Raw genomic sequence first — 24,090 nt, forward strand, 5'->3', positions numbered from 1 at the left:
CTGGGGTGGGGCAGGGCAGGTCACAGCTCTTCCATATGGCCAGGGTGGTGGGGGTCACAGCTGTCCATGGGGCCACGGAGGTGGGGGTCAGAGCTGTCCATGGGGCCTGGGGCAGTGCGGGTCACAGCTGTCCATGGGGCCTGGGGCAGAGGGGGTCATAGCTGTCCATGGGGCCAAGGGGAGTGCGGGTCACAGCTGTCCGTGGGGCTCAGGGCAGTGAGGGTCACAGCTGTCTGTGGGACTTGGGTCAGTGGGAGTCACAGTTATCTGTGGGGCTTGGGGTGGAGCAGGTCACAGCTATCCATGGGGCCCGGGGCAGTGGGGGTCACAGCTATCCATGGGGCCTGGGGCAGTGGGAATCACAGCTATTCAGGGGGCCCAGGGCAGAGCAGATCACAGCTGTCTGTGGGGCCTGGGGCCGTGGGGGTCACATCTGTCCATGAGGCCTGAGGCAGTGGAGGTCATAGCTGTCTGTGGGCCCAGGGAAGTGGGGGTCATAGAATCATAGAATATCAGGGTTGGAAGGGACCTCAGGAGGTCATCTAGTCATCTAGGAGGTCACAGCTGTCCATGGAGCCTGGGGCAGTGGGGGTGTATCTGGTTGTATCTGTGTCTGGGTGTATGACAGGCGTCCTGTCTCTTGGTCTGGGTTTATCACAGCCGTGTTAGCTCTGTCTGGGTGTGTTACAGGTCTGGTACCTGGGCAATGAAACTCACCATCGCTCCAACAGGACCGTGGATGGAGGGACGCACAGTCTGGAAACGGTCATGCTGCCGGCTGGGGTTAAATACTGTATCCAGGTGGCAGCCTTCAATGGAGCTGGGCTCGGGGTGCCCAGCAATGCCACATGCAGCAGCGTAGGTCAGAAATGATGTTTTGTTCGTAGAGCTCTTTGTCCAGCCAGAAACCCTCAGGCGCCCCGTGATGGGCCCAGGGGGAGCGGGGGAGCCCTGTGATCAGAGAGCCAGTTGGGGATGCTGGGACAGACAGATTGCTTGCTCGCTTGCCCTCCCTTTGACGTTCTGGCTCCCCAAGCTGGCACACTGGCCTGCTGGCTGCGCTCACTTGCTTCCCTTAGAAACCCGGGTTCAGTCACCTGGACCCTTGGCACCGTTGCCAGCTGGCCAGACTGGAGGCTTAGGGAAGTGTGTGACCCCTTGGACTGCAGGGACCCTCTGGGGAGCAGCACGGAGATCACGCTCCTTGGCCTGTTTCCCTTCTCTGACGCCTGCCCAGTGGACCCCTGGTTCAGCCAGCCCTTGGGAGGGACATTTTTCTTCTCTGCATTTGACTCATTTCACGTGAGCACAGTGCTGGCTTTCCGCGGGGGCTAAGCTGGCTTTCCGCTGGGACGAGGGAAAGTTGGCTGATGGTTCAAGCCGAGAGCTGGCCGTCTGGAATCCGGTTCTGTTCCCGGCTCTGCCTGCCTTTCATTGGGTCACCTTGGCCATGGCCCATCCTTCTCCCTTTCTGCCAGGTGTGCCGCTCGCAGGGCTCCAGCCCACAGGCCCTGGGGGTGTGCTGGGACCCTCCCAGCCCTGCAGGCTGGCTCCCTCTGCCAGCTGGGCCAGTCTCTCCTCCTCCCAGCTGACGCCTGCCCCCAGCATTATCCCAGCTCTCAGCCAGGCTCCGCAGCGACGCCCGTGCCGAGGGTAGACTCCAGTCCTGGCACTGTGCAGGCAGGAGGCTCTGGTGCCCCTCCGAGCGGCAGCCCAGGTGTTTCTGGGGGGAGCAGACTCCATGGTAGCAAAGGGACTGGAGCCTGGTCCAATCTCCTGCTGCAGCTGGGCCTTTGCTATTAACCTTTCGGTGTCCTGTGGGCAGGCGGATGAGCAGGTCAGCTCTCCCGGGGGCGTCGCTCTGCGTTGAACGAGCTCCGCCTGTCACCTCCACCTCTGATCCAGCCCTTCCTTCCCAGAGCCCCTGGTGGGAAAGATGGCCAGGACCCCGGCTGTGCGCTCCGTCAGCCACATCCTGGCAGTGATCCGCCAGCCTGTCTTCATCGCTAGTGTGGGCTCGCTGCTCTGGCTCGTGCTGATGGTGCTGGCTCTCTACCTGTGCCAGCACCATGCCAGGCATTACAGCCAAGAACAGCAGCACGCCACAGGCAAAGGTGAGCGTGAATCTGGGGCTATGGAACTGCGAGCCCAGCTGACTCCCAGCAGTCTCTAGCATGGAGGTGGGGGGCAGCAGGGGCCCTGGAACGACACGGTATGCCTGGGCTCGGTGAGTTTGAGAAACCCCAGCCCTTAGGGTCCTGGGCCAGTCCAGCTAAAGCAGGGCTCCCCAACCTCACCCCCGCTCACTGGGCCCTGCAGCCCCCCCACAGCCTGGACATTACACTGGGGATTGGTCTTAGACGGCTCTGATTTCTGCCCAAGCGCTACCCTAGGGGATGGCCCCAGAAAGGGGCCCGTCAGTGCAGGAGATCAGTAGGGTCCATGCCGGGTGGTCTGGGGTGAACCCCAGGGGTTCCCTATCTCAGTGCTGTGGGAGCATGCCCAGGGGTTATCCAGAGACTGGTGCTGGGACCGGTGAGGAGCTGGCAGAGCCCCCAGGATGGCAAGACCGGGTTGCAATCAGCAGCGGGGATGAGATGAAACTCAGGCAGGGGAAGATGGGGGCCTGATAAGAAAGGTGGCCAAGAGGGGCAGCAAACGGGTGCCATGCAGCTCAGGACGGTCTGCACCCTGGTCATTGCAAGGAGCCATTGCTGTGCAACTAACAACCTCCCTGCCTTGCTCCCAGGTCTGTGCCGATATGCCAGCGAAGACACCATTGTCAAGCACAGGTGAGTGACGGCCTGGAGAAAACGGTTGCGAACCCCCATGGCATGGGCTGGCCTGTATCCCCGCTCAGCAAGCCCCAGGGTGGCCCACTGACAGGGAAGATGCCTGCTTTATTCCTGACCTGCAGCCCCCTGCTATCCCAGCCCTGGGTCCCCCCTCACACTCAGGTCTGCCAGAGCCCCTCAATCCCGACCCACAGCCCCCTGCTATCCCAGCCCTGGGCTTCTTCTCACACTCAGCTCTGCCAGAGCCCCTCAATCCCGACCCACAGTCCCTGCTATCCCAGCCCTGGGCTCCCCACACACAGCTCTGCCAATGCCCCTCAATCACAAACCGCAGCCCCTGGTACCCCAGCCCTGGGCTCCTCCTCACACTCAGCTCTGCCAGAGCCCCTCAATCCTGACCCCCAGCCCCCTGCTATCCCAGCCCTGGGCCCCACACATGGCCCTCTGTAAGACACCAAACAGCTTACAGTCTGCAGTAGCCCCTACCAGCCCCACCTGTGCCCTGTGATGGTCCTGTGGGCAAAGGGGACGAGGGCAGGCTGGACGGGGAGCTGAGCCGGCTGGTCTCTGCTGGGGCATGTGATGGCTCTGTGATGAGAGGCTGCCAAGCTAACACCCCTGGTGCTTCCTGGTCCTGGAGAGAGGCAGGTGCCCAGGGTGCTGTGAGTTACACAGCGCTCTGGGGCCTTCCCCTACAACAGATCCCTCGCTCGTGTGGGTGCTGCACAGCACCTGCCAGCAGGAGGGAGCCAGAACCTGCCCCCTGCCCGCCCTGACACACCCCTGCCGGGGGAGGCAGGCTGGACCTGCTAGGGCTCCCCATGCTGGGAATGCAGAGGATCTTTCACAGAAATGTCATAGAATCTCAGGGTGGGAAGGGACCTCAGGAGGTCATCTAGTCCAACCCCCTGCTCAAAGCAGGACCAATCCCCAATTTTTGCCCCAGATCCCTAAATGGCCCCCTCAAGGATTGAACTCCCAACCTTTTCCACTCCCTCTGCACTGCCTGAGAGCACAAAGGGAATGGTGCTGGCCCACGAGCCTGGCCCAGTCACAGTGCTTCCTTCCCATGGCCAGGGCTGGAGCGGGGCACTAGCCCTGCCCTCGCCCCCTCCACGCAGACACAGGAGGAAGGTGCCACCGGCCGGCAGTGCCGGGGCTCTCCAGAGCTGCTGCCGGTGACAGCAAAGCCCCCTCCCGGTGCCTTCACCTGTACGTCTCCTCCCCTCCCCAACCCCAGGATGGACGTGAGTGACTCCCCGTGGCTGGCTGACAGCTGGAAAGCCACCTCCTGCTCCAAGACCTTCAGCAGCAGCAGCAGCAGGTCGAGCAGCCAGCTCCTGTGGGCCGAGACCAAAGACAGCCTGGACTTCCACTGCTCCAGTGAGTCCCTGCCGCGCCGCTCTGCTCCTGGCCATTCCCTGCCCGGACAGAGGCTCCCGCGCTGACCAGCCCACACCTCTCGCTGCACCTTCAGGGCAAAGTCAGGACGTTCTGCAGGGAAGGTGACGTTCCCTGTGTGGGATCCCGGGAACCCGGCCGCAGACCGGCTGAGCTCCCTGTGCGGGATCCTGGGAACCCGGCCACAGGCCAGCTGAGCTCCCTGTGCGGGATCCCGGGAGCCGGGCTGCGGGCCGGCTGAGCTCCCTGCATGGGATCCCGGGAGCTGGGCCGCGGGCCGGCTGAGCTCCCTGTGCGGGATCCCGGGAACCCGGCCACAGACCGGCTGAGCTCCCTGTGCGGGATCCTGGGAACCCGGCCACAGGCCGGCTGAGCTCCCTGCACGGGATCCCGGGAGCTGGGCCGCGGGCCGGCTGAGCTCCCTGTGCAGGATCCCGGAAACCCAGCCGCGGGCCAGCTGAGCTCCCTGTGCGGGATCCCGGGAGCCGGGTGTCCCGGAGTGTGGGGCAGTCCAGGTCCTGCACCCCTCTTCCTGGGATTCACTGAGACTCTCAGCCAGCCAGTAAAACAGAAGGTTTATTGGACAACAGGAACACAGTCCAAAACAGAGGTTGTGGGTACAACCAGGACCCCTCAGTCAAGTCCTTCTGGGGGAGCAGGGAGCTTAGACCCCAGCCCTGGGGTTCCCTGCGTTCCTCCACCCAGCCCCAAACTGAAACTAAACCCCCCCCAGCAGGTTCCCTTCTGCAGCCTCTGTTCACATTCCTGGCCGAGGTGTCACCTCCCCCTCCTGGCTCAGGTGACAGGCTCTCAGGTCTCCCACCCCCAGGGCACATTCCCAGGTCAACACTCCCCAGTCCCTCCTGCCTCACATCATCAAACCCGAGCCGCTGGCCGGCTGAGCTCCCTGTGTGGGATCCCGGGAGCCAAGGGCCAGCTGAGGCGGGGGGAGCGCTGCGGGCTGGCTGTGTCTGCGGGTGCATGGGGCGGGGGGAGCGCTGCGGGCTGGGGGTGTCTGCGGGTGCGTGGGGCGGGGGGAGCGCTGCGGGCTGGGTGTCTCTGAGGGTGCGTGGGGCGGGGGGAGCGCTGCGGGCTGGGTGTGTCTGCGGGTGCGTGGGGCGGGGGGAGCGCTGCGGGCTGGGTGTGTCTGCGGGTGCGTGGGGCGGGGGGAGCGCTGCGGGCTGGGTGTGTCTGCGGGTGCGTGGGGCGGGGGAGCGCTGCGGGATGGGTGTGTCTGCGGGTGCGTGGGGCGGGGGGAGCGCTGCGGGCTGGGTGTGTCTGCGGGTGCGTGGGGCGGGGGGAGCGCTGCGGGCTGGGGGTGTCTGTGGGTGCGTGGGGCGGGGGAGCGCTGCGGGCTGGGTGTGTCTGCGGGTGCGTGGGGCGGGGGAGCGCTGCGGGATGGGTGTGTCTGCGGGTGCGTGGGGCGGGGGGAGCGCTGCGGGCTGGGGGTGTCTGCGGGTGCGTGGGGCGGGGGGAGCGCTGCGGGCTGGGTGTCTCTGAGGGTGCGTGGGGCGGGGGGAGCGCTGCGGGCTGGGTGTGTCTGCGGGTGCGTGGGGCGGGGGGAGCGCTGCGGGCTGGGTGTGTCTGCGGGTGCGTGGGGCGGGGGGAGCGCTGCGGGCTGGGTGTGTCTGCGGGTGCGTGGGGCGGGGGGAGCGCTGCGGGCTGGGTGTGTGTGCGGGTGCGTGGGGCGGGGGAGCGCTGCGGGCTGGGTGTGTGTGCGGGTGCGTGGGGCGGGGGGAGCGCTGCGGGCTGGGTGTGTGTGCGGGTGCGTGGGGCGGGGGGAGCGCTGCGGGCTGGGTGTGTGTGCGGGTGTGTGGGGCGGGGGGAGCGCTGCGGGCTGGGTGTGTCTGCGGGTGTGTGTGGGGCGGGGGGAGCGCTGCGGGCTGGGTGTGTCTGCGGGTGTGTGTGGGGCGGGGGGAGTGCTGCGGGCTGGGTGTGTCTGCGGGTGCGTGGGGCGGGGGGAGCGCTGCGGGCTGGGTGTGTCTGCGGGTGTGTGTGGGGCGGGGGGAGTGCTGCGGGCTGGGTGTGTCTGCGGGTGCGTGGGGCGGGGGAGCGCTGCGGGATGGGTGTGTCTGCGGGTGCGTGGGGCGGGGGAGCGCTGCGGGATGGGTGTGTCTGCGGGTGCGTGGGGCGGGGGGAGCGCTGCGGGCTGGGGGTGTCTGTGGGTGCGTGGGGCGGGGGAGCGCTGCGGGATGGGTGTGTGTGCGGGTGCGTGGGGCGGGGGAGCGCTGCGGGATGGGTGTGTCTGTGGGTGCGTGGGGCGGGGGAGCGCTGCGGGATGGGTGTGTCTGCGGGTGCGTGGGGCGGGGGGAGCGCTGCGGGCTGGGTGTGTCTGCGGGTGCGTGGGGCGGGGGAACGCTGCGGGATGGGTGTGTCTGCGGGTGCGTGGGGCGGGGGAACGCTGCGGGATGGGTGTGTCTGCGGGTGCGTGGGGCGGGGGGAGCGCTGCGGGCTGGGTGTGTCTGCGGGTGCGTGGGGCGGGGGAGCGCTGCGGGATGGGTGTTTGTGCGGGTGCGTGGGGCGGGGGGAGCGCTGCGGGCTGGGGGTGTCTGCGGGTGCGTGGGGCGGGGGGAGCGCTGCGGGCTGGGTGTGTCTGCGGGTGCGTGGGGCGGGGGAGCGCTGCGGGATGGGTGTGTCTGCGGGTGCGTGGGGCGGGGGAACGCTGCGGGATGGGTGTGTCTGCGGGTGCGTGGGGCGGGGGAACGCTGCGGGATGGGTGTGTCTGCGGGTGCGTGGGGCGGGGGGAGCGCTGCGGGCTGGGTGTGTCTGCGGGTGCGTGGGGCGGGGGAGCGCTGCGGGATGGGTGTTTGTGCGGGTGCGTGGGGCGGGGGGAGCGCTGCGGGCTGGGGGTGTCTGCGGGTGCGTGGGGCGGGGGGAGCGCTGCGGGCTGGGTGTGTCTGCGGGTGCGTGGGGCGGGGGAGCGCTGCGGGATGGGTGTGTCTGCGGGTGCGTGGGGCGGGGGGAGTGCTGCGGGCTGGGTGTGTCTGTGGGTGCGTGGGGCGGGGGAGCGCTGCGGGATGGGTGTGTCTGCGGGTTTGTGGGGCGGGGGGAGCGCTGCGGGCTGGGTGGGACTCATGGAGCCTCGAGGGCCTGGAGACTAATACACCGTGTCTCTCTCCTTTCCCTCTGCAGCCATGTCCTTTGACAGGCCGAGCCAGAGCTCCCAGATCCCGGCTGTCCCCCGGGGGCCCGACAGCAGCAGCCTATACAGGATGCTCTATGTCGACCTTCCTGCCAAGGACATGCAAACCTTCCACCGCCCCCCTGTGCTCAGCACCCCTGGCCCTCACCGCAGAGCTGCAGAGCCCGGGCGACTCACCGACCCCAGGCTCGGGCCCCGGTACAGGCAGAGCATCGGCATGGAGAGCGGCTGTGCGGGGGGAACCGAAAAGAGAGGGCTGTGGAAGCCAGCGGGCCCCGGACCCCCCAGGCTCAGCTTGCAGGGTCCCTGGGAGAGCAGCAGCAAAAGAGGTAACGGCTGCAGGAAGTCCCAGCTGGGAGCTAGGGGCTCTGACCTCAGGGTGCCTGGGCCTGCATTCAGGGGCTGCAGGGTGCCATGCGGGCACACAAGCCCCGCGGGAAGGGTTGGCGTTTCCCTCCTGATCCGCTGAGCCCGTGGCAACGTGCTGCCCTGCTACGCTGCGCCCTGCACGTGCTGACACCAGCCCCGATGGCAGGACCGCCATCGACCTTAGCTTGCCGTAGGCCCCAGCCAGCTCAGTCTTTCCTCAGTGTGGCCAGAAAATGGGCACAGGGAACAGCTGCAGTGTCTGCCATCCCACTGGGCATGAGCCCCACCAAACAGCCCAGCCACAGCCCAGTGCCGTGCCCCTGGCGTTCCCTAGTGCCCCGCCCTCCTGCCCCCAGGGCCGGGGTAGGGGCCTTCTTCCCAGAGCAACCCTGTGGCTGTTCTGCTGGCATCACAGCCCGACTGGGCCTGCCCACGGAGGGGACCTTCACCTGGGCGCTCCCCTGCCCCGGTGGTTGGCAATGGCCTATGTTCATTCTTTGCCCTGGTCCTGGCTTCACGCCGGGGTCGGGTTCCGCACCCGGGACAAGCCCTGTGAGCTCCAGCATGGCTCCCCGCAGGGTGTCAGGGGAGGGGCAGCGCACTGGCCCAGCGGCACGAGAGGGTGCAGGAGGAGGGGAGCAGCGGGAGCCCTGGCAAGTGCTGTCTGGCTCCCTGCGGCACTGGCTGTGGGAGCACAGGAGGGGGCCAGGACCACACTGACAGCAGGGGATGAGGTGCCCAGTCCAGCAGCAGGGGGCAGACACAAAAACCAGGGCTGCTGGGTTCTGTGTGTGCCCCTGTCTGGGCTTGTCCCATGCTAAGCAGTGGGGACCGGAGCCCTCCCACTCCTTCCCCCCTGCACCTTTGTGCTCTGAGTCCAATGGCTGAACAGCCCTTGGGCAGCGCAAAGGGTTGCTGGCATCGTACACCCCCCATGCCCTCAGCAACAGCCCTGCCCTGCGCCCCCTCAGCCTGAGCCGACCACCACCACTCTCCTTGCATCCAGCCTCCAGTCCCCAGCTCCTGGCAAACCCCAGGAAGGGAAACACATGCTAATCCCAGCAGCTTCACTGCCTACAGAGGGGCTGCCAATGTGGGGGAGGGAAGCTACTGTGGGAGGGGTGCTGAGGGAGGCTGGGATTTCATTATCTCCAGAGTTTAGGACAAACCGGCGCCATGGAGGTCAGAGAAAGCCAATGGACCCTGTTTACTTGCCACGAGCTGTGCGGTGAGTGCTCCCTCCCTGAGCTGCCCCAGGGAGCTGTGCCGTGCTGGAGCGCGGGGCATGGGGCGACAGCGTAGCCGCTCCTCCATCCCAGGCGCTGTCTGCAGCTTGGGCCCCAGCTGCTCTGCCTCTGGGGATTCCAGCCAAGCCGAGTGTAGCCGAGCCCAGTGGGGGTGGGGGAGGCGGCACTGGGGAGTGACTCTGGCCCCTGCCCCAGACACCTGCGCTTGAGTGGGCAGCAGGGACACTACACGCTGTGGGGAGCCAACACCTCACCCCAGAACAGCAGGCCTGACCACTTAGTGCAGGATTGTTAGTGGAGTCTGATCCCTGTATGATGGGATCCCCCCGGGGTGCCACCTGGGGCTGGGTACCCTGAGCCCTCTGACTCACGAGCCTGGGATGTCTCTCCCACTGTGCTGCTGTGACAAGCTGCAGACCCGCTCCTGGTCCTACACTTCCACTAGCATTCACACAGGTAGGGACACAGGCAGCTGCAGTTACATGCAGGCTCTCTGACCAGCCACTGCATGAACCAACAATAGAGAGGATATAGCCAAAATAACCACCAGCTTCCCAGCCTAGGAGCTCCTCCCACTGCCCGGAATATAAACTCAAAATTATACTGTCTGCGCTGCACAGGGGACTGTACAGTGCAAGCTCATAGAGTTCGCCTTCCTCAGTGTGGAGAGGAAATGCAACAGCCCCCGCCCCTTGAGCTAAGATTCCCAAGCACTTCACTCCAAACTTACTGGTTTAGATTAAAACATAAAACAAGTGTATTAAGTACAAAAAGATAGATTTTAAGTGATTATAAGTGATAGCAAACAGATCAAAGCAGATCACCTAGCAAATAAACAAAAATGCAAACTAAGCACTAGAAAGATAGGATATGAATTAGCAAATTCTCACCCTGGCTGATGATACAAGCAGGTTGGCAGATTCTTAAGGCACAAGCTACATTTACTTTGCAGCTTGGAATCTCCAGGGTTTTCATACACAGGCTAGAAATCCCTTTAGCCTGGGTCCAGCACTTCTCCAGTTCAGTCTTTTATCTGCAGGTGTTTTCAGGAGTCCTCTTGTGTGAGGAGTGAAGAACAACAGATTATGTCACTCCCTGCCTTATAGAGCTTTAGCATATGGCAGGAACCCTTTGTCCCAAACTCAGTTTGTGGAAAAACACAGACATCCCAAGATGGAGTCCAGAGTCATGTGGCCTGGTTACATGCCCTTGCATACCTTTCTGAGTTATAGCAGCCATTACTTACAGGCTGTCTGGAATGTTCAAAGGAAAGTTAAGTTCTTCCAGGGTCCATTGTCTTTGCTGATGTGCCATCAGCACTGTCTGGCTTCTTCATTGTTGTACCAGAAAGGCTAGTTGTGGGTGTCACCCAGCGTAAGCACAATTGAAATACAGATACATAGTCAATATTCACAACTTCACATACAAAAATGATATGTGTATACAAATAGGATAATCATATTCAGCAAATCATAACTTTTCCAATGGCACCTCACATGACGCGTCTGGTACAAAATGCACCATAATTATGCCATAATCATGTCATAATAATATCACTATGAAGAATATGGGGTGCAGTGTCACACCCCAGCCCTACAGAGATCCAGAGAATTTAAGGTCCATCGGGATCACCTGCTCTGACTTCCCAGAGACCCTCATCCAGGTGCCACGGCATCTAGCCCACTAGTTGGTGTTTGACTGGGCGCTGAGCCTAGATCTTTCAGCCCCATGCTGCTACGAACACCTGGCCTAGGTGCTGGAACTAAGCGTGCTGGGGGTGCTGCAGCACCCCCTGTCTTGAAGTAGTAATAACAACCTAAACACATGGTTTTCACCTTCCGCACCCCCACTATAAAAATTGCTTCAGCACTTCCGACACCTGGTTTCATAGTAAGCGAATTCACCAATTTCCTTGGTCGAGGAAGGACGGTTGAACAAAGAAGATGATTGAGTTCCTAATCTCTCATAGCTGGAAATCGTCCATCAGCAACTGCAGATCTTATTGGTCTGCCAAGCCTGGCAACAGCAACCACTAATTAGTCTCTGCGCGTTTCTTTCTTAGATTAACAAGCACTGGCAAAGCAATGATTGGGTTACCAGAATTCAAATGCTCTGACCTAAATTTCGATAGCATTTGAAACCGCTGTGCAGTTGAAATCTCAAACAGGTTTGAGACTGCCAAAGTATACTGATTCTCTCTCCACCTGGACGGGCTTCAGATCCCAGATAACAGTTCCACAGGAACGCCACAGATTCTTGCTGCCTGGTTTCCCTTATGTGTCTTTACATCTCTGTGGATTTTGGTGGATTCACCAGGATCGTTTTGCATGGAATGGGTCAACTCAGCAGCAGCCTTAATGTCAGGGTCCAGCAAAGCTGAGAGTGCATTTACCAGCTGACTGACATGTGCCCTCCACCTCTGCATTGAGCAGCTGATCAGAACTGGAGTCGACCACACCAAATGAAAGATCTTTCTTGGGGGTGAGTGCCACAAGTGTTTATAGAAGGAAGCCACATCGTTCCTGGCAGAAGATTCCTTGAGGGAGATGGCTTTGACTCCCATAAGAGCTTTGTGGTCATATTGCTATGACTGTCCTTGGTCCCTAAAATGGCTAAGAAGCCCTGGATCTCCATTAATACCTTAGCTGTGTTTGAACAGTGTTGCATCGCTCATTTGGGAGATGATATGGTCACATGTTGTAAGGTAAATAACATTTGTAATTAAGCAATGCACGAAACAAGGACTGAAACAAGACTGAAAAGAAGCTGGACACCAGTCAGATGAAGCATCTCTGAATAATCAAAAATATCAAATAGTTCCAACTCAAGTTGAATGAAGAGAGCCATTTCCTAGCTGCACAGGTCCCGCTCTCTCAGACCCGCTCCCTCGGGTAACAGCCCCAGCCAAGTTGCAGCAGATCAGGCAGCGCTGCTTGAGAAAGTCCCCGGGGCCCTGGGTGGGCAGGGCTAGCCTGTGCTACCCCCTGCTGCCATGGCTTCCCTGCTGCTGTTACCCAAGCTTGCCTTGATCTCGCTAGATCGGCCCTTTCTGCAAACACACCTGCAGCTGCAGGGTAGACAGATTCATTGGCTTGAAAGTGACATTGGCATAGCTACGTCAGTAAGGCGTGTGAACCAACCACACCCTGACCCGGGTAGCTCTGCCCACCTAACCCCCGGAGCAGACACAGCTATGCTGGCGGAAGAGGGCTTCCATTGACATTGTCAGGCTGTGTGGAGTGGCTCACCACCATGAGTGCCAACCCCCGGGCAACTGGCACAAACCAGGGCACAAACCCCAAACTGGTAGTATGTTCCACAATTAGAATTCACCAACCCAGTAACGAGTGTGAACTCCTCCGACACTGTTACAGCATAACCATGGCGTCACAGACAGTCCCCTTGGGCACTCCACTCTATCTTGCTTTTGTGTAAGATGGTCCCTTATACCACAAACCACAACACTCAGGTTACCTCCAGTCCCAAAGGACCAGTCAGTTACCCCAGGTCAATGACACCTCAGATCTGAAACCCAAGACTACGCCTATAGCCAATCCTATAATAAACTAACTAAAGGTTTATTGGATAAGAAAAAGGAATGAGAGTTATTGACAGGGTTAAAGCAGTAAACACACACACAAGTGAGTTACAGTCTTAGGTTCTAAAAGGTAACAGAAGCTTCTATAATCCGCAAGCTCTATATGGCCTCTCTCTTGCATACGCTTCACAGTCTTTGCCCTGCAGAGTTCAAGCAGTATAGACATAAAGTTCCTTCTGGCCAGGCACTTTTATTCCCTCCCCCCGGAGTTCGAAGGGGTGGGACGAGCATGTCTCCTCTTCAGGGGCATGAGGGGAGCAATCAGCGAAGTCTTTTGTGCAGTGATGTCCCACAATGGCTTGTCTGGTGTCTGTAGACCTTTTGTGTGTGCAGGACGTGACACCTCTTGTGGTAAACGAGTATTTCACACCTGGCCGTGCTTCCTCCTGACTCGGGGCTTTGCAGGTTCATAGCAAATGCTTTTATAGTTACAAAGAAAATACTTAAATGGTGCCCTGTAATGTGGGATGCAGATATTATATGTGAGATTAATACCCGCAGCAACTCACAAGTATGTCATAAAGTCCCAACTCTGAACACATGGTAACGCTAACATGTTATAACAACACAAACACAGTGGTGAGCCTGGCTGGTTTCCAGCTGTGCCTTTGTCAGGGAGGCCGGGGGGGCCTTGGCATGAGCTGGCACCTGGCCTGGCAGCGTCACACAAATAGCTAATGTTCTCTTCTGCCAATGCTGGCTGCATCTACGTGGCACGGCTCTGCCAGGATAGCTCTGTGCTGGTGTAGTCTCTGCAGTGTAGCTGTACCCCCAGCCTGGGGGCCCTGGGAAGCGAATCACTGTGGTGCAGCGTGCACCCCCCCCCCCCCATCCCAGTGGTGCTGGGAGCAGAGCAGGGCAGGCCGGGATTCCCAGGCTCGGTCGCAGAGTGATGTCAGGGGCTCGCATGCGAGTGGGGACTGGGTCCAAAACCTCCTCACAGGCTCCTCCGCGCTCAGCAACAGGCCAGACACTGGCTTCAGTGGGTTGGCACCCATCTGCACGGCTCCAGCTGAGAGCTGGTCTGGCCTGAGAGGGGCCCAGAGGAGAGGTGCAGCTCTGATTATCCCCCCAACCTCAACTGTCCCACAGTTCACCCCTCCTCTCCTTCTCCCCCAGAGCTACAGCAGGTACAGAGCACCCCCGTGTTGTCGCCCAGCCTCCCGGCGTACTCCACCAGCCCTAGCAGTGTGCCCGGCACCGGCAGCTCAGGAAAGCGCCATGCAAGCAAAGGTGAGCAAAGCCGCAGCCTGCCCCATGGACCTTCCTCCAGCCCTGGTCCCAGAGCGTTGGGGCTGCAGCACCAGGCCAGGCTGCCCTTCCCCAGTAGCTGGGGGGCTGGAAGGGACCAGGGTGTTCAGGAGAATTTCCTGGGTGCTCTGCAGGCCTGCGAGTGCTTTGGGACCTTGCGGAGCACTGCGGGAAGTTTGGGGGAGATTGGGTTCACCCATGGGGCCCTGTCATAGTCTGGGAGGTGCACTGGGGGGCTGCTAGCCTATGTGGCTCTCTGCGGGGTGAGGCTGTCTTAGCGGGGGAAGGTGGTGCTGGAGGGCTCCGTTAGTGGCAGGAGTATCTGGGCACTTTGTTAGTGGGAGGTCTAGGGGTCTGTGTTAGTGGGGGTTGGGGGCTGCATTAGCAAGGGTGTTTCTGGGGATCTGTGTTACCCTCTGGAGCTCTTGGGCTGGGAAGTGTTTGGGGGGCTGCATTAGTGGGGGAGTCTCTGGGTGGGGGGGCTGTGTTACCCTGTGGAGCTCTCTGGTGGGGGGCGGGGGATGTAATATTCCCTGGTCTTCCATGAACCTCTGGCCATGAAGCCAGGGCCTTCCCCCTCCAGACACTGTGGCTGGCTGGAGCCATTTGCTGGCATCGCTTCCCCGCTGGCTGGTGGAGACATGGGGGGGCCAGCCTACTTGGCCCCCATTGGGGCTCATGCCTGGTCAGAGAACACAAAGGCTGGGCTTGTCTGGGGCCTGGAGACTCAGCCGCCTCTGCCGCTCCCTAGGGACTCTCACAGGCCCCCCATCTCTGCACTCAGGTACCCCCAGACCCCTCTCCTGCTCCTCTGTACACCCCACCCTCCACCCCCTCACACTGCCAGGCACTCGGGCTCCCCCAGCTGCCCTGCTCCCTCAACACTTGCCCCCTCACCGTCCACATGCTCCTGCTCCACCTTATCCCCCGGGGCTGGGCCCCCTCCGCCGCCCTGGCCCCACTCTCCTGGAGGCTGGGGGCAGGCAAGGGGAAGGTGAGGGAGCCTTGTGGGGCCTGCATGGCCTGGGGATCTGCACTGGGAACCGTGGCCAGGTGCTGCCCGGGCCCCAGCGAGGGACAGTGAGACACCCTGGTCACTGAGTGAGGTGGATTCCTTCCTTGGAGCATCTCTTGCCCCAGCTGCTTCCTCCAACACCAGGGACCACACTGAGCAGAGCCACCCTACCCAGAGGCACCTCTGAGATGGCAGCCTGGGCTGGCCTAGGGCAGAGCTGGCAGCAGCCAGGCCTAGGCAAGACGAGGAGACTGGCAGGAGAAAAGGAGGGAATTCTGTAAGCCACATCCCTGGGGCTCCAGGCCTGTCCGGGGGACAGCAAGTGTCTGGGGACAGGGCTGGAGTCTGTTACCCCCTTCCTGACCTGCCAGGGCTGCTGTGAACAGTTTGGCAATCCATTGCCTCTCCTGCTCTCCGTGTGGCACTGAGCCAGCCAGGGTGGGCATGTCTAGATCTCACTGCCCAGCCACGTAGGGCATCACTGCCCCGCCGAAGGACCAGCCGGAATGGCTCTGAGTTCTGCCAGGGCTTGCATTACTAGAGAGTTGGCAGCAGGGGGCACCAGCGCCCCACACACAACCGCCAGCTGGGCTCTTCGGTCGGGATAAGAATCCCCCAGCCCTGCCCTGCCCAGTGCGCATCCTGCTGCACCCCAGCTCTGCCCCACGGCCGCGGGGATGCAGAGTGGCTGCAGGCTCGTGCTGCAGGCAGGGACCAGGAGGCGGGGGGGGGGGGCACTGTGCTGGGCGCTGCCCCTCCAGCCGCTCACCAGGGCTGCTCCCCCATTTGGCACACCCCGTGGCTGGGAGTGGGGCTTGCACCCCCAAAGGCAGGGCGGGCTGGGCTGCTGGGCCCACCTGCTCTGACAAGGCGGGGCTGGGACTGATTAATGGGTCCAGGCTGGGTCTAGCTCGGTTTCAGCCCCAAAAGGTCCAAACCCCAAGTCAGGCCCCAGACATCAGACACTGACCCCCACATCATGATATTTTTAACAAAGAGAAATCCTGTGATGAGGGGCTGGCCCCCAGGCCGGGAACAGTCTGCGCCCTGCTGAGCTGGGCTGGACTCAATGCCGTGCCCTCCAGGGGAAAGGCTCATAGCTCGGCAGCAATGCCCTTAGGCAGCCCTTCCCCTGCAGGCACAACCAGTCCACTGAGAGAACACTACACGTATTAAATCTGCTGCTGTCCCTCCTGGGGCTCACCGGGCAGGGGCTGTCCCACCCTGCATGCCCCCCTGGGCACTTTCAGCCGCAAACACTGTCTGCCCCCACCCCAGCGCAGCCCCAGGAACCAGGCTACAACCACTAAACATGCAATGGGAAAACCAGCATTAATGCAACATCCCACGTCCCATCAGCTCACAGCTGTGTGATGGAAAACCCCTCCAGCAGTAAAGCAGGGTCTTGACCCAGCTGTTATGCAAAGGGGAATATTTTTTACCCCCACCTGGGTCATTGGCAGGAGTTGCCCCTCCCTTCCCCCCTTTAGCAGTACAGCACGGCCCTCTCCTCCACTCCAGCTGCAGAGCGATGGCTGGGGAGCGAGCATGCTGTTATCCTGTGGGGGCCGGTTCCTGCATGGTGCAGCTACGGCCCCGAGGGTTTCTGAGCCAGCAGGGGGATGGGGCGTGTCCCTGGTTTCGAGCAGGCGCCCCACCCAAACGTACCGATGGCCCGGCGTGGGGCTGAACTCAGAACAGCACGAGCGTCTGCTGGCTGCACTCGCGCCTGAAGGGAGGAGTAAAGGCACCGCCCTCGCTCTGTGGTCGCGTGCTCCAGGCCCACGCTGTGTTCGGGAGGTTAGAAAAGTGCCTAACGTGACATGCTCCTTCGGAAATGCTGTGTGGCAGAGCAGCCGGGCTTTGGCTCGGGTATATTAAAGACTTGGCTTCTCCTGGCTCTGCCTGCGGGGACCGTGGACAAGCTGCCCGGTGGCGTCTCTGTCCGACTGGTGAGATGTGGAACCTTGGCTCAGAATCAGGGCAGTGAAGGGCACAGGAATAGTAACAGTAACCGCTGGCACATGGCCTCTGGTTTGCAGGTCAGTGCCCCTTCCACCGTGGCTGCTGTGCCCGGCTCCCTCCCTTTGCTTCCAGCAATCACGTGTTGGCCGCAGGGCTGCGCATCGCCACGAGACCCCTGCAGCCGAGGCCAGTATAGTGCTGCTCTCACACTGGTACCACGGCCCACAAGAGAAACGTGGGCTGGGAGGTTCAGCCCCCGCTCCCTGCCGTAGCGATCCCTGGCAGGGAGGGTGTTTAGCTGGCGGGTTGAGCCTGTCTCAAACACATCCACAGGTTTTATGTAATCCTTGCTCCAACCTCGCCCGGTGTTACCGCGATCGGCTACATTCTGTCCCAGCCAGTGACCTGAGCAGGGCTGGCCCCACCATGAGGCGAACCGAGGCGGCTGCCTCAGGTGCCAGACTGAGCGGGGGGGCACCACTAGGACCCAGCGTGTAGAAAATGGTGTCTGCTGCTGGTGCATCTGGATTCTCCCTGCTCTGGATGCACAGAGATGGGGGAGTGCTGGGCTGGAGGAAGGAGGGCGCAAGAGACAGAACAGGCAGGCAGGAGAACAGGGGAGCAGGAATCACAGAAAGCAGCAGGAGCTGCAGGGAGAGAGAGGAGGAGGAGCCTCTTATGTACCTCTCTAGTCCCCCCAGGGCCTGGACTGATTAACCCCAGCTTCTCAGGGAGCTCCCTGTGTCCTGCTGCTTCCCTGGACCCACTTGAGGAGAACAGGCCGTCAACTGGAGTAGTAGGAGCCAGTTAGGCCCTAAGACGCTGATACCTTCCCTCACTCAGGCCCCGCTACCAGCCTGCTTATTTGTCCCCTTCAACTGAGCGTTGAGAGCCACTCTAGCTGGCCCAGAACAGCAGCCATGAGTGAAAGAAGAGAACGCCCCTCTGGGGCAGCATTCAGAAAAAGAAATAAAGCAAAGGAAGCTTTTCTATCTAAGCAGGAAGGAGCTGTCCTGAGATACATAGGCACAAATGTTCACCGTGAGCCTTCCGGCCCCAGTGAGGATGTGAGTGGTGAGGAGAGGCCTGATCTTCCAGTTAGTCAGAGTGCAGGTGACCTGGCAGCTGCTGCAGGATCCATATCTCCATCTCAAATGGATGTAGCCATGCACAGTCCTGAGGAAAAGTGCAGATCAGAGAAGAGTGTGGTGGAGGCACAAGAAACAGCTGCTGCTGAGTTTAGTTCCTTAAGTCTAGATGATCCAGGACTCTGGACCCACTTGAGCAGTAGCCCGAGGGACTTCCTTGTACTGCACGGGCCACAGCAAGTGAAAAACTTCATGTTCCCCAAAGACAATGAAAATAGAAGTTTCCATCCAACACATTACTGGTGTGACATCCCCAATGGTGACAAAGTGGAGAGGCCATGGCTTATGTACTCAAAAACCCAGAATGCTGCATACTGGTTTTGTTGCAAACTCTTCCAGTCTAATGTTCCAGCCACATTGGGTTCTACAGGAACAAAGGACTGGAAAAAACTGGCTGGAAATCTGGCATGCCATGAGAAGGCAGCAAATCACCAGAGAGCATTCCACAGGTGGAAAGAGCTTGAGATGAGACTAAGGTTAAAGGCCACCATAGATGATCAGCATCAAGAGAAGATTGGATCAGAGTCTCTTTACTGGCAAAATGTTCTGAAAAGGCTCTTTGCCATTGTGAGAAAGCTTGCTACCCAAAGCCTAGCCCTGCGTGGCACTTCAGATCAGCTGTATGTGCCAAACAATGGAAACTTCCTTAAAATTGTGGAGCTGATGGCTGAGTTTGATGCTGTACTCCAGGACCATCTAAGAAGAGTCACCACCCAAGAAATGTACACACACCACTACCTTGGAAAAACAATTCAAAATGAGATCATACAGTCACTGGCAACAAAAGTCAAACAGAAGATTGGGGCAGATCTGAAGTCAGCAAGAGATTCCTCTGTTATTCTGGACTGCACACCTGACATCAGCCATATGGAACAAATGACTTTAATGGAGCGTTTTGTAACAACACCAGAACCTAGTGACAATGTCCCTGCAATGGTGACTGTCAGAGCATTTTCTAGAATTTATTGACATTGATGATACTACAGGAGCTGGTATGACAAACGTGCTTCTTAAAAAGCTGGAAGAGACGGGAATTGCGATAGCTGACAGGAGAGGTCAGGGCTACGGTAATGGTGCCAACATGAGAGGACAGAACAGAGCAGTGCAGACACGGATCCAAGAGTTAAACCCTCGAGCTTTTTTTGTCCCATGCAGTTCTCACTCATTGACCTTGGTGGTCAGCGATGCAGCATCAGCTTCTAGTGAGGCTGCTGAATTTTTTAATGTAATTCAAAGCATCTCTGTATTTTTCTCTGCATCAACTCATCCGTGGCAAATTTTGAAGCAGCATCTGGGAACATTCTCTCTGACACTGAGACCACTGAGTGCCACACGATGGGAAAGTCGAGTGGAGGCGATAAAGCCTATCAAACACCAAATTGGGAAGATAGATGATGCCATAGTTGCCATTATGGAGGATAATGCTGTGACAGGAACTGTTCATGGGAGAACAGTGGTAGAGGGAAATGGAATCACCAGAAATATACATAACTTCAAATTTCTGTGTGGCTTAGTGTTGTGGCATGACATAGTGTTTGAAATAAATGTTGTAAGCAAGATACTCCAAGGTGTTGACCTTGATATATCTGGAGCAATGGAACAATTGGACAAAGCATAGTCATACCTACAGTCTTACCGGTCAGATGAGGGATTTCAAAACGTTCTGAAGAGTGCACAGAAGTTGGCAGAGAAATTTCACACTGAAGCGATTTTCCCACCCATTCAAGAATACAAGAGTCACCGAAGAAGACGACATTTTGATTAGGAGGCACGGGATAATCCCATAAGAGACCCCAAACAACAATTCAAAGTTGAATTCTTTAACCAGGTGCTAGATTGTGCAATACAGTCAGTTGAAGAACGTTTCCTGCAGCTCAAGGAACACAGCAGTACATTTGGGATGTTGTCTGATATTCCAAAACTCCTCACTATACCTGAAGAAGACCGACACCAGCAATGCAGGGCACTAGAGACAGTGTTGCACATGATGACATGCGCGATATTGATGTGAGTGATTTAGGTGAAGAACCGAGAGCCCTTTCAAGATATATTTCAGCAGGTTCAACTCCAAGGGCTGTTCTGGAATATATGTGCACAAATAAGACAACCACCCTCTTTCCAAATGCTTTTGTTGCTCTGCGCATACTTCTAACCCTTCCTGTAACAGTTCCCAGTGGAGAACGCAGCTTCTCCAAGCTGAAGTTAATAAGAACACGCTCCACAGTGACATAGGAGAGGCTAGTTGGCCTTGCAACCATCTCAATAGAGCAGGGGCTGGCCCAGACTGTGGACCTTCAGCAGGAAGCAGTTCAAATCTTTGCAACCAAGAAGGCACGGAAAGCCCCACTTTAATTATTCAAACAGATACAAATGCCAGTGTTTACTCTGCAGACAAGGAAAGTTACATTTGCTGTTCAGGTGTTTGAAAGTTAAGTGTTACTTAACATTTTTGAACAAGGCATTTTAAGTTGTTAGTTCTCCTTTATTGGGGTAGGTAGCAGAGCAGTACCATGAGAGGAGTAGAATGGGAAGAAGGCAGAATGGCGACTTTTCAAAGTTTTGGCCCAAGCGAGGGGGTATGGGGGGGCGTCATGAGCTCCCTGCCTCAGGTGCCAAAATCTTGTGGGCCGGCCCTGGAACTGAGGGCTTGAAATGCTCCCCCAGGGCAGTCTGTGCAGAGCTGGGAGCTGACCCCAGGGCTCCCAAGAGCCAGGCTAGCGCTCTACCCACTGGCCCATGCTGCCTCTCTGAGGGGGAATACAAATCCTCAGAGGGAGGAGGCTCCCCCAAGCAGGGATTCAGAATCTCTTCCCCCAATGCCCGTTGGCTCCACTCTGGGCATAGCTCAGCTGTCTCATTTCTTTATATGCTTTGAGAACCTCCAAATCGCCCGGCATGTGAGGCCATTCGGATCCCCACCTCACCGAAGGCTTTGCCGCCAGCTCTTGGAGGGGCGGCATGACCACCTGTGCGTCATAGGGAGGAGGTTGGGGGGCCTGTTACCCCACCCCTTTGCAGTCAGTTGCACCCACAGGCACTGACTTTTATTTTTCCCCATGGGTGGCGCACCCCCGCGCCACCCTGAGTCCCTGGCCCCACTCTGCCCCTTCCCCTGAGCCCCCTCCCTCTTCTCGCCCCTCCCCTGCCGCCCTGCCCTTGATCCGCCTCTTCCTGCCCTGGCTCCGCCCCCGAGGCAGTCTGCCCTCTCCCAAACGCCACCGGCCAGCCGCAAAACAGCTGATCGGTGGCCCTGCCAAATAGCTCTGGCTGGTGGGTGCTGAGCACCCTTTCTTTTCCTGTGGGTGCTTGAAACCCGGTGCACCCACGGAGTTGGCGCCTTGTATTGCGTCCACCCTCTGCATGTGTCTGTGCTGGGAGCAGGCTGCCGGCATGTGGGGCAGATCCTGTGCTGTGGGAGCGGAGAGGGTCCAGCGGGAAATCAGCACTGGGAAAGGCCCACACTAGGTCGGAGGAGGCCTAGCGCAGCTCGCCAGCCATAAGCCTGTGGACAGGGCTGTGTGAGCGAGACCCACGTCAAGCTGGCCCCCAACCAACAGGCCAACAGTTCCTGGCCACCAGGGGCCAGTCCTGGGCTTCCCATTGCCCCGAATGAAAAGGTTATAAGAGTTTGTAGCCTGCCTGCCCCCAGACCTCCGAACAGCCTCCGTGTCAGCTGTGTGCGGTGGCTGAGGGTCCGTTGGCTCAGCTGCTGACCTGGCTTTCAGCCTGCGGCACTGGGGAGCTGAGCTGCTGGAATCGGGTCAGGAGGTGGCTTGACTGGGGGATGAAGGGGTTACTTGGGAGCAGGTGGGTCGGTTAGTGGGTTGGGGGCTGGTGGGTAGGAAGTGGGCTAGGGGACTGGTGGGTCGGTTAGTGGGTTGTGGGGAGCTGGTGGGTAGGTTAATGGGTGTCAGGAAGCTTGTGGGTAGGTTAGTAGCCTGGGGGCCGGTGGGTAGGTTACTGGTTTGTGGAGTGGGAATTGGGTGTTTGGTGACTATAGGTAGGTCAGTCTCTTGGGAGTGAAGAGTTGATTGCAGGTAAGTGGACTGGGACATTGGGTGGGGAGTTGGTGAAGTTGATGGGGCATGGCTGATGGGTCAGTTGGTTTCTTTGGGCCTGGGGATGTGGTGAAGGCTGGGTGAGGACCAGTTGGCCAGTAGGCAATAGAGGCCTTGTTGAAGGGCTGGTGGTCAGTCGTTCAGGATGGGGCTGGGGAGCTGGTTAATTGGGAGCTGATGGAAGGGTTGAGGCACTGGGGCGTTGGTTGGTGCTGGTTGGGAGGTTTGGGCAGCTGGAGAGTTGGTTGGTAGGTTCAGGGACGTGGGTGGATTAACTGTGGACTTGGTTCACTGGGAGCTGGTGAATGCATCGCAGGACAGGTTGGCGGAGGGAGGAGGGAATTGGTTAGGGTCGCTGTGTGGGCGAATTCATAGATTTGAAGGGACCGCTGTGATCAATTTATCTGATCTGTACAGCACAGGCCGTAGGGCTTCCCTGGATTCTCTTGCTTAAACTAGAGCAGATCTTTTAGAAAAACACCCAGTCTTGATTTTAAAATTGCCTGATGGAGAATCCACCATGACTCCCGGTAAATTGTTCCATTGGTTAATCACCCTTCACTGTTAATTTGCTCTTTTGAATTTGTCTAGCATCAGCTTCCAGCCAGTGTACCTTGTTGGGGTGGGTGGATTGGGTCTGTTGGGTTGGTTGGGGTGGTGGGGTGTTGGTTGGTGGGGCTGGAGGGATGTTGGTTGGGGGGTGGGCTGGCAGGGATGGCAGGGGGGTTCGGTGGGTGGGTGACGGAGGCTGGGGCCAGGTGGGTGACTGGCAGGTGGGACGGGTGGGTGGGTGGCAGGGATCTGGATAGCTGGCTGATCATTTTTCTCAAGTTTTTTTTCCTAGGAGAGGGTGCCAAAGTGCTGAAAACCTTCAGCTCTCCGAAGCTGCTGCAGTCCAGAGGCTCACTGCGCGTACCTGGCACGTTGCCCCCCCCTCCGGCTCTTCCCGCTCTGCACAGCCCCCAGGACCAGGGCGTACAGCCAGAGTAAGGGCCTTCTGATTTTATTTTAAGTGCCTGTTCATCCCGCCTTGCCTGCCAGGTGAACTGCACTTTAGAGCTCCTTCAGCCCCTCTGGAGTGCACCCCCTGACCCCTCGGAAGGGCAGAACCCTGTGACCCAGCCACCCTGGGCCCGGCACTGCCGAAAGGGGCAGCCACTTGTTTGCCTGCACTCGGGGTTTCTTCCTAACAAATGTTCTTGAGGCCCAATAACCGACTGTGGCCAGAGGGAGTGTAAAGGCAAAGCAAGCCGAGGAGGAGTCATGCACACCTCCAGCGGGTTCGCCTGACCTGCTTCGGAGAGACGCCTTTCTCTAGCAGTGCTGGCAGTCTGATTTACAGGCTGCAACACTCTTTGCACATCAGTGAATCCAGCTCACCAGCTTGTAACCAGCTCCACGTCCTGCAGCTGCCCGGGGGCTCCAGGTTAGGCTGTCAAGTGGGGTGTGGTGGGGGCATCATGCCGGGTGAGGGCTCCAGGAGGCGCTGGCATTGGGAAGTTGGAAGAGGTGTTTCCTGCCTCCTCTCACAGCTGCTCAGCTGGGTGTGGACAACAAGGAGCAGGCGAGTGCCAGACTGTGCTAGACAGACCCAGTCCCTCTCCTCATTCCAGCTCAGGTCCTGACATCTGGATTCCGATGGGTCTATGGGTCGGTTCCGGAGCGGGGCGGGAATCCCCCATTCGCTATCTACAGATGAGTTTCGGAGCGGGGTGGGAATCCCCCCTCGCTGTCTATGGGTCCGTTCTGGAGCGGGGCGGGAATCCCCCTTCGCTGTCTATAGGTCGGTTCTGGAGCAGGGCGGGAATCCCCCCTCGCTGTCTACAGGTTGGTTCTCCTTTCCCATGAGGATTCATTTCGCTACTTGTCAAATGCGGTTAGGAACCTCCTGGTTCCTCCTTCCTGGCCCTCCAGGCATGGGGGTCAGTGCCCTCTGTAGGGGGGCGGGAGGCGCTGGCAGGCCGGGCTAATGGGCCCACAGGCGCCCTGAGCTAGCCGGCTTCGGGGACAGAAGTATGGGTACCGTGTTTCTGTGTTTGGAGGATGAAGGGTTTTGTCCAACACCCAGCTGACAGCGGCCCCTGGAGGTTTGCCGCAAGTC

The 24,090-nt window shown here is 59.3% G+C and overlaps 1 protein-coding gene across 2 annotated transcripts in view; it reads left to right on the top strand.

Annotated features, from left to right (window-relative positions):
• Window positions 1–24,090, top strand: part of ROBO4 (roundabout guidance receptor 4) — a 91,047-nt gene that overhangs the window by 55,743 nt on the left and 11,214 nt on the right. For both annotated transcript variants that reach the window (XM_084612074.1, XM_084612075.1), the window contains exons 10-16: window positions 691–862; window positions 1,920–2,114; window positions 2,750–2,792; window positions 4,036–4,178; window positions 7,329–7,667; window positions 13,672–13,785; window positions 22,834–22,975. In XM_084612074.1, the coding sequence (XP_084468200.1) occupies window positions 691–862; window positions 1,920–2,114; window positions 2,750–2,792; window positions 4,036–4,178; window positions 7,329–7,667; window positions 13,672–13,785; window positions 22,834–22,975 (1,148 nt within the window). The remainder of the gene's footprint in view (window positions 1–690; window positions 863–1,919; window positions 2,115–2,749; window positions 2,793–4,035; window positions 4,179–7,328; window positions 7,668–13,671; window positions 13,786–22,833; window positions 22,976–24,090) is intronic.

The sequence above is a fragment of the Lepidochelys olivacea genome, assembly GCF_965140295.1.
Source record: "Lepidochelys olivacea isolate rLepOli2 genome assembly, chromosome: 22".
In the NCBI taxonomy this organism is placed as follows: Eukaryota; Metazoa; Chordata; order Testudines; family Cheloniidae; genus Lepidochelys; species Lepidochelys olivacea.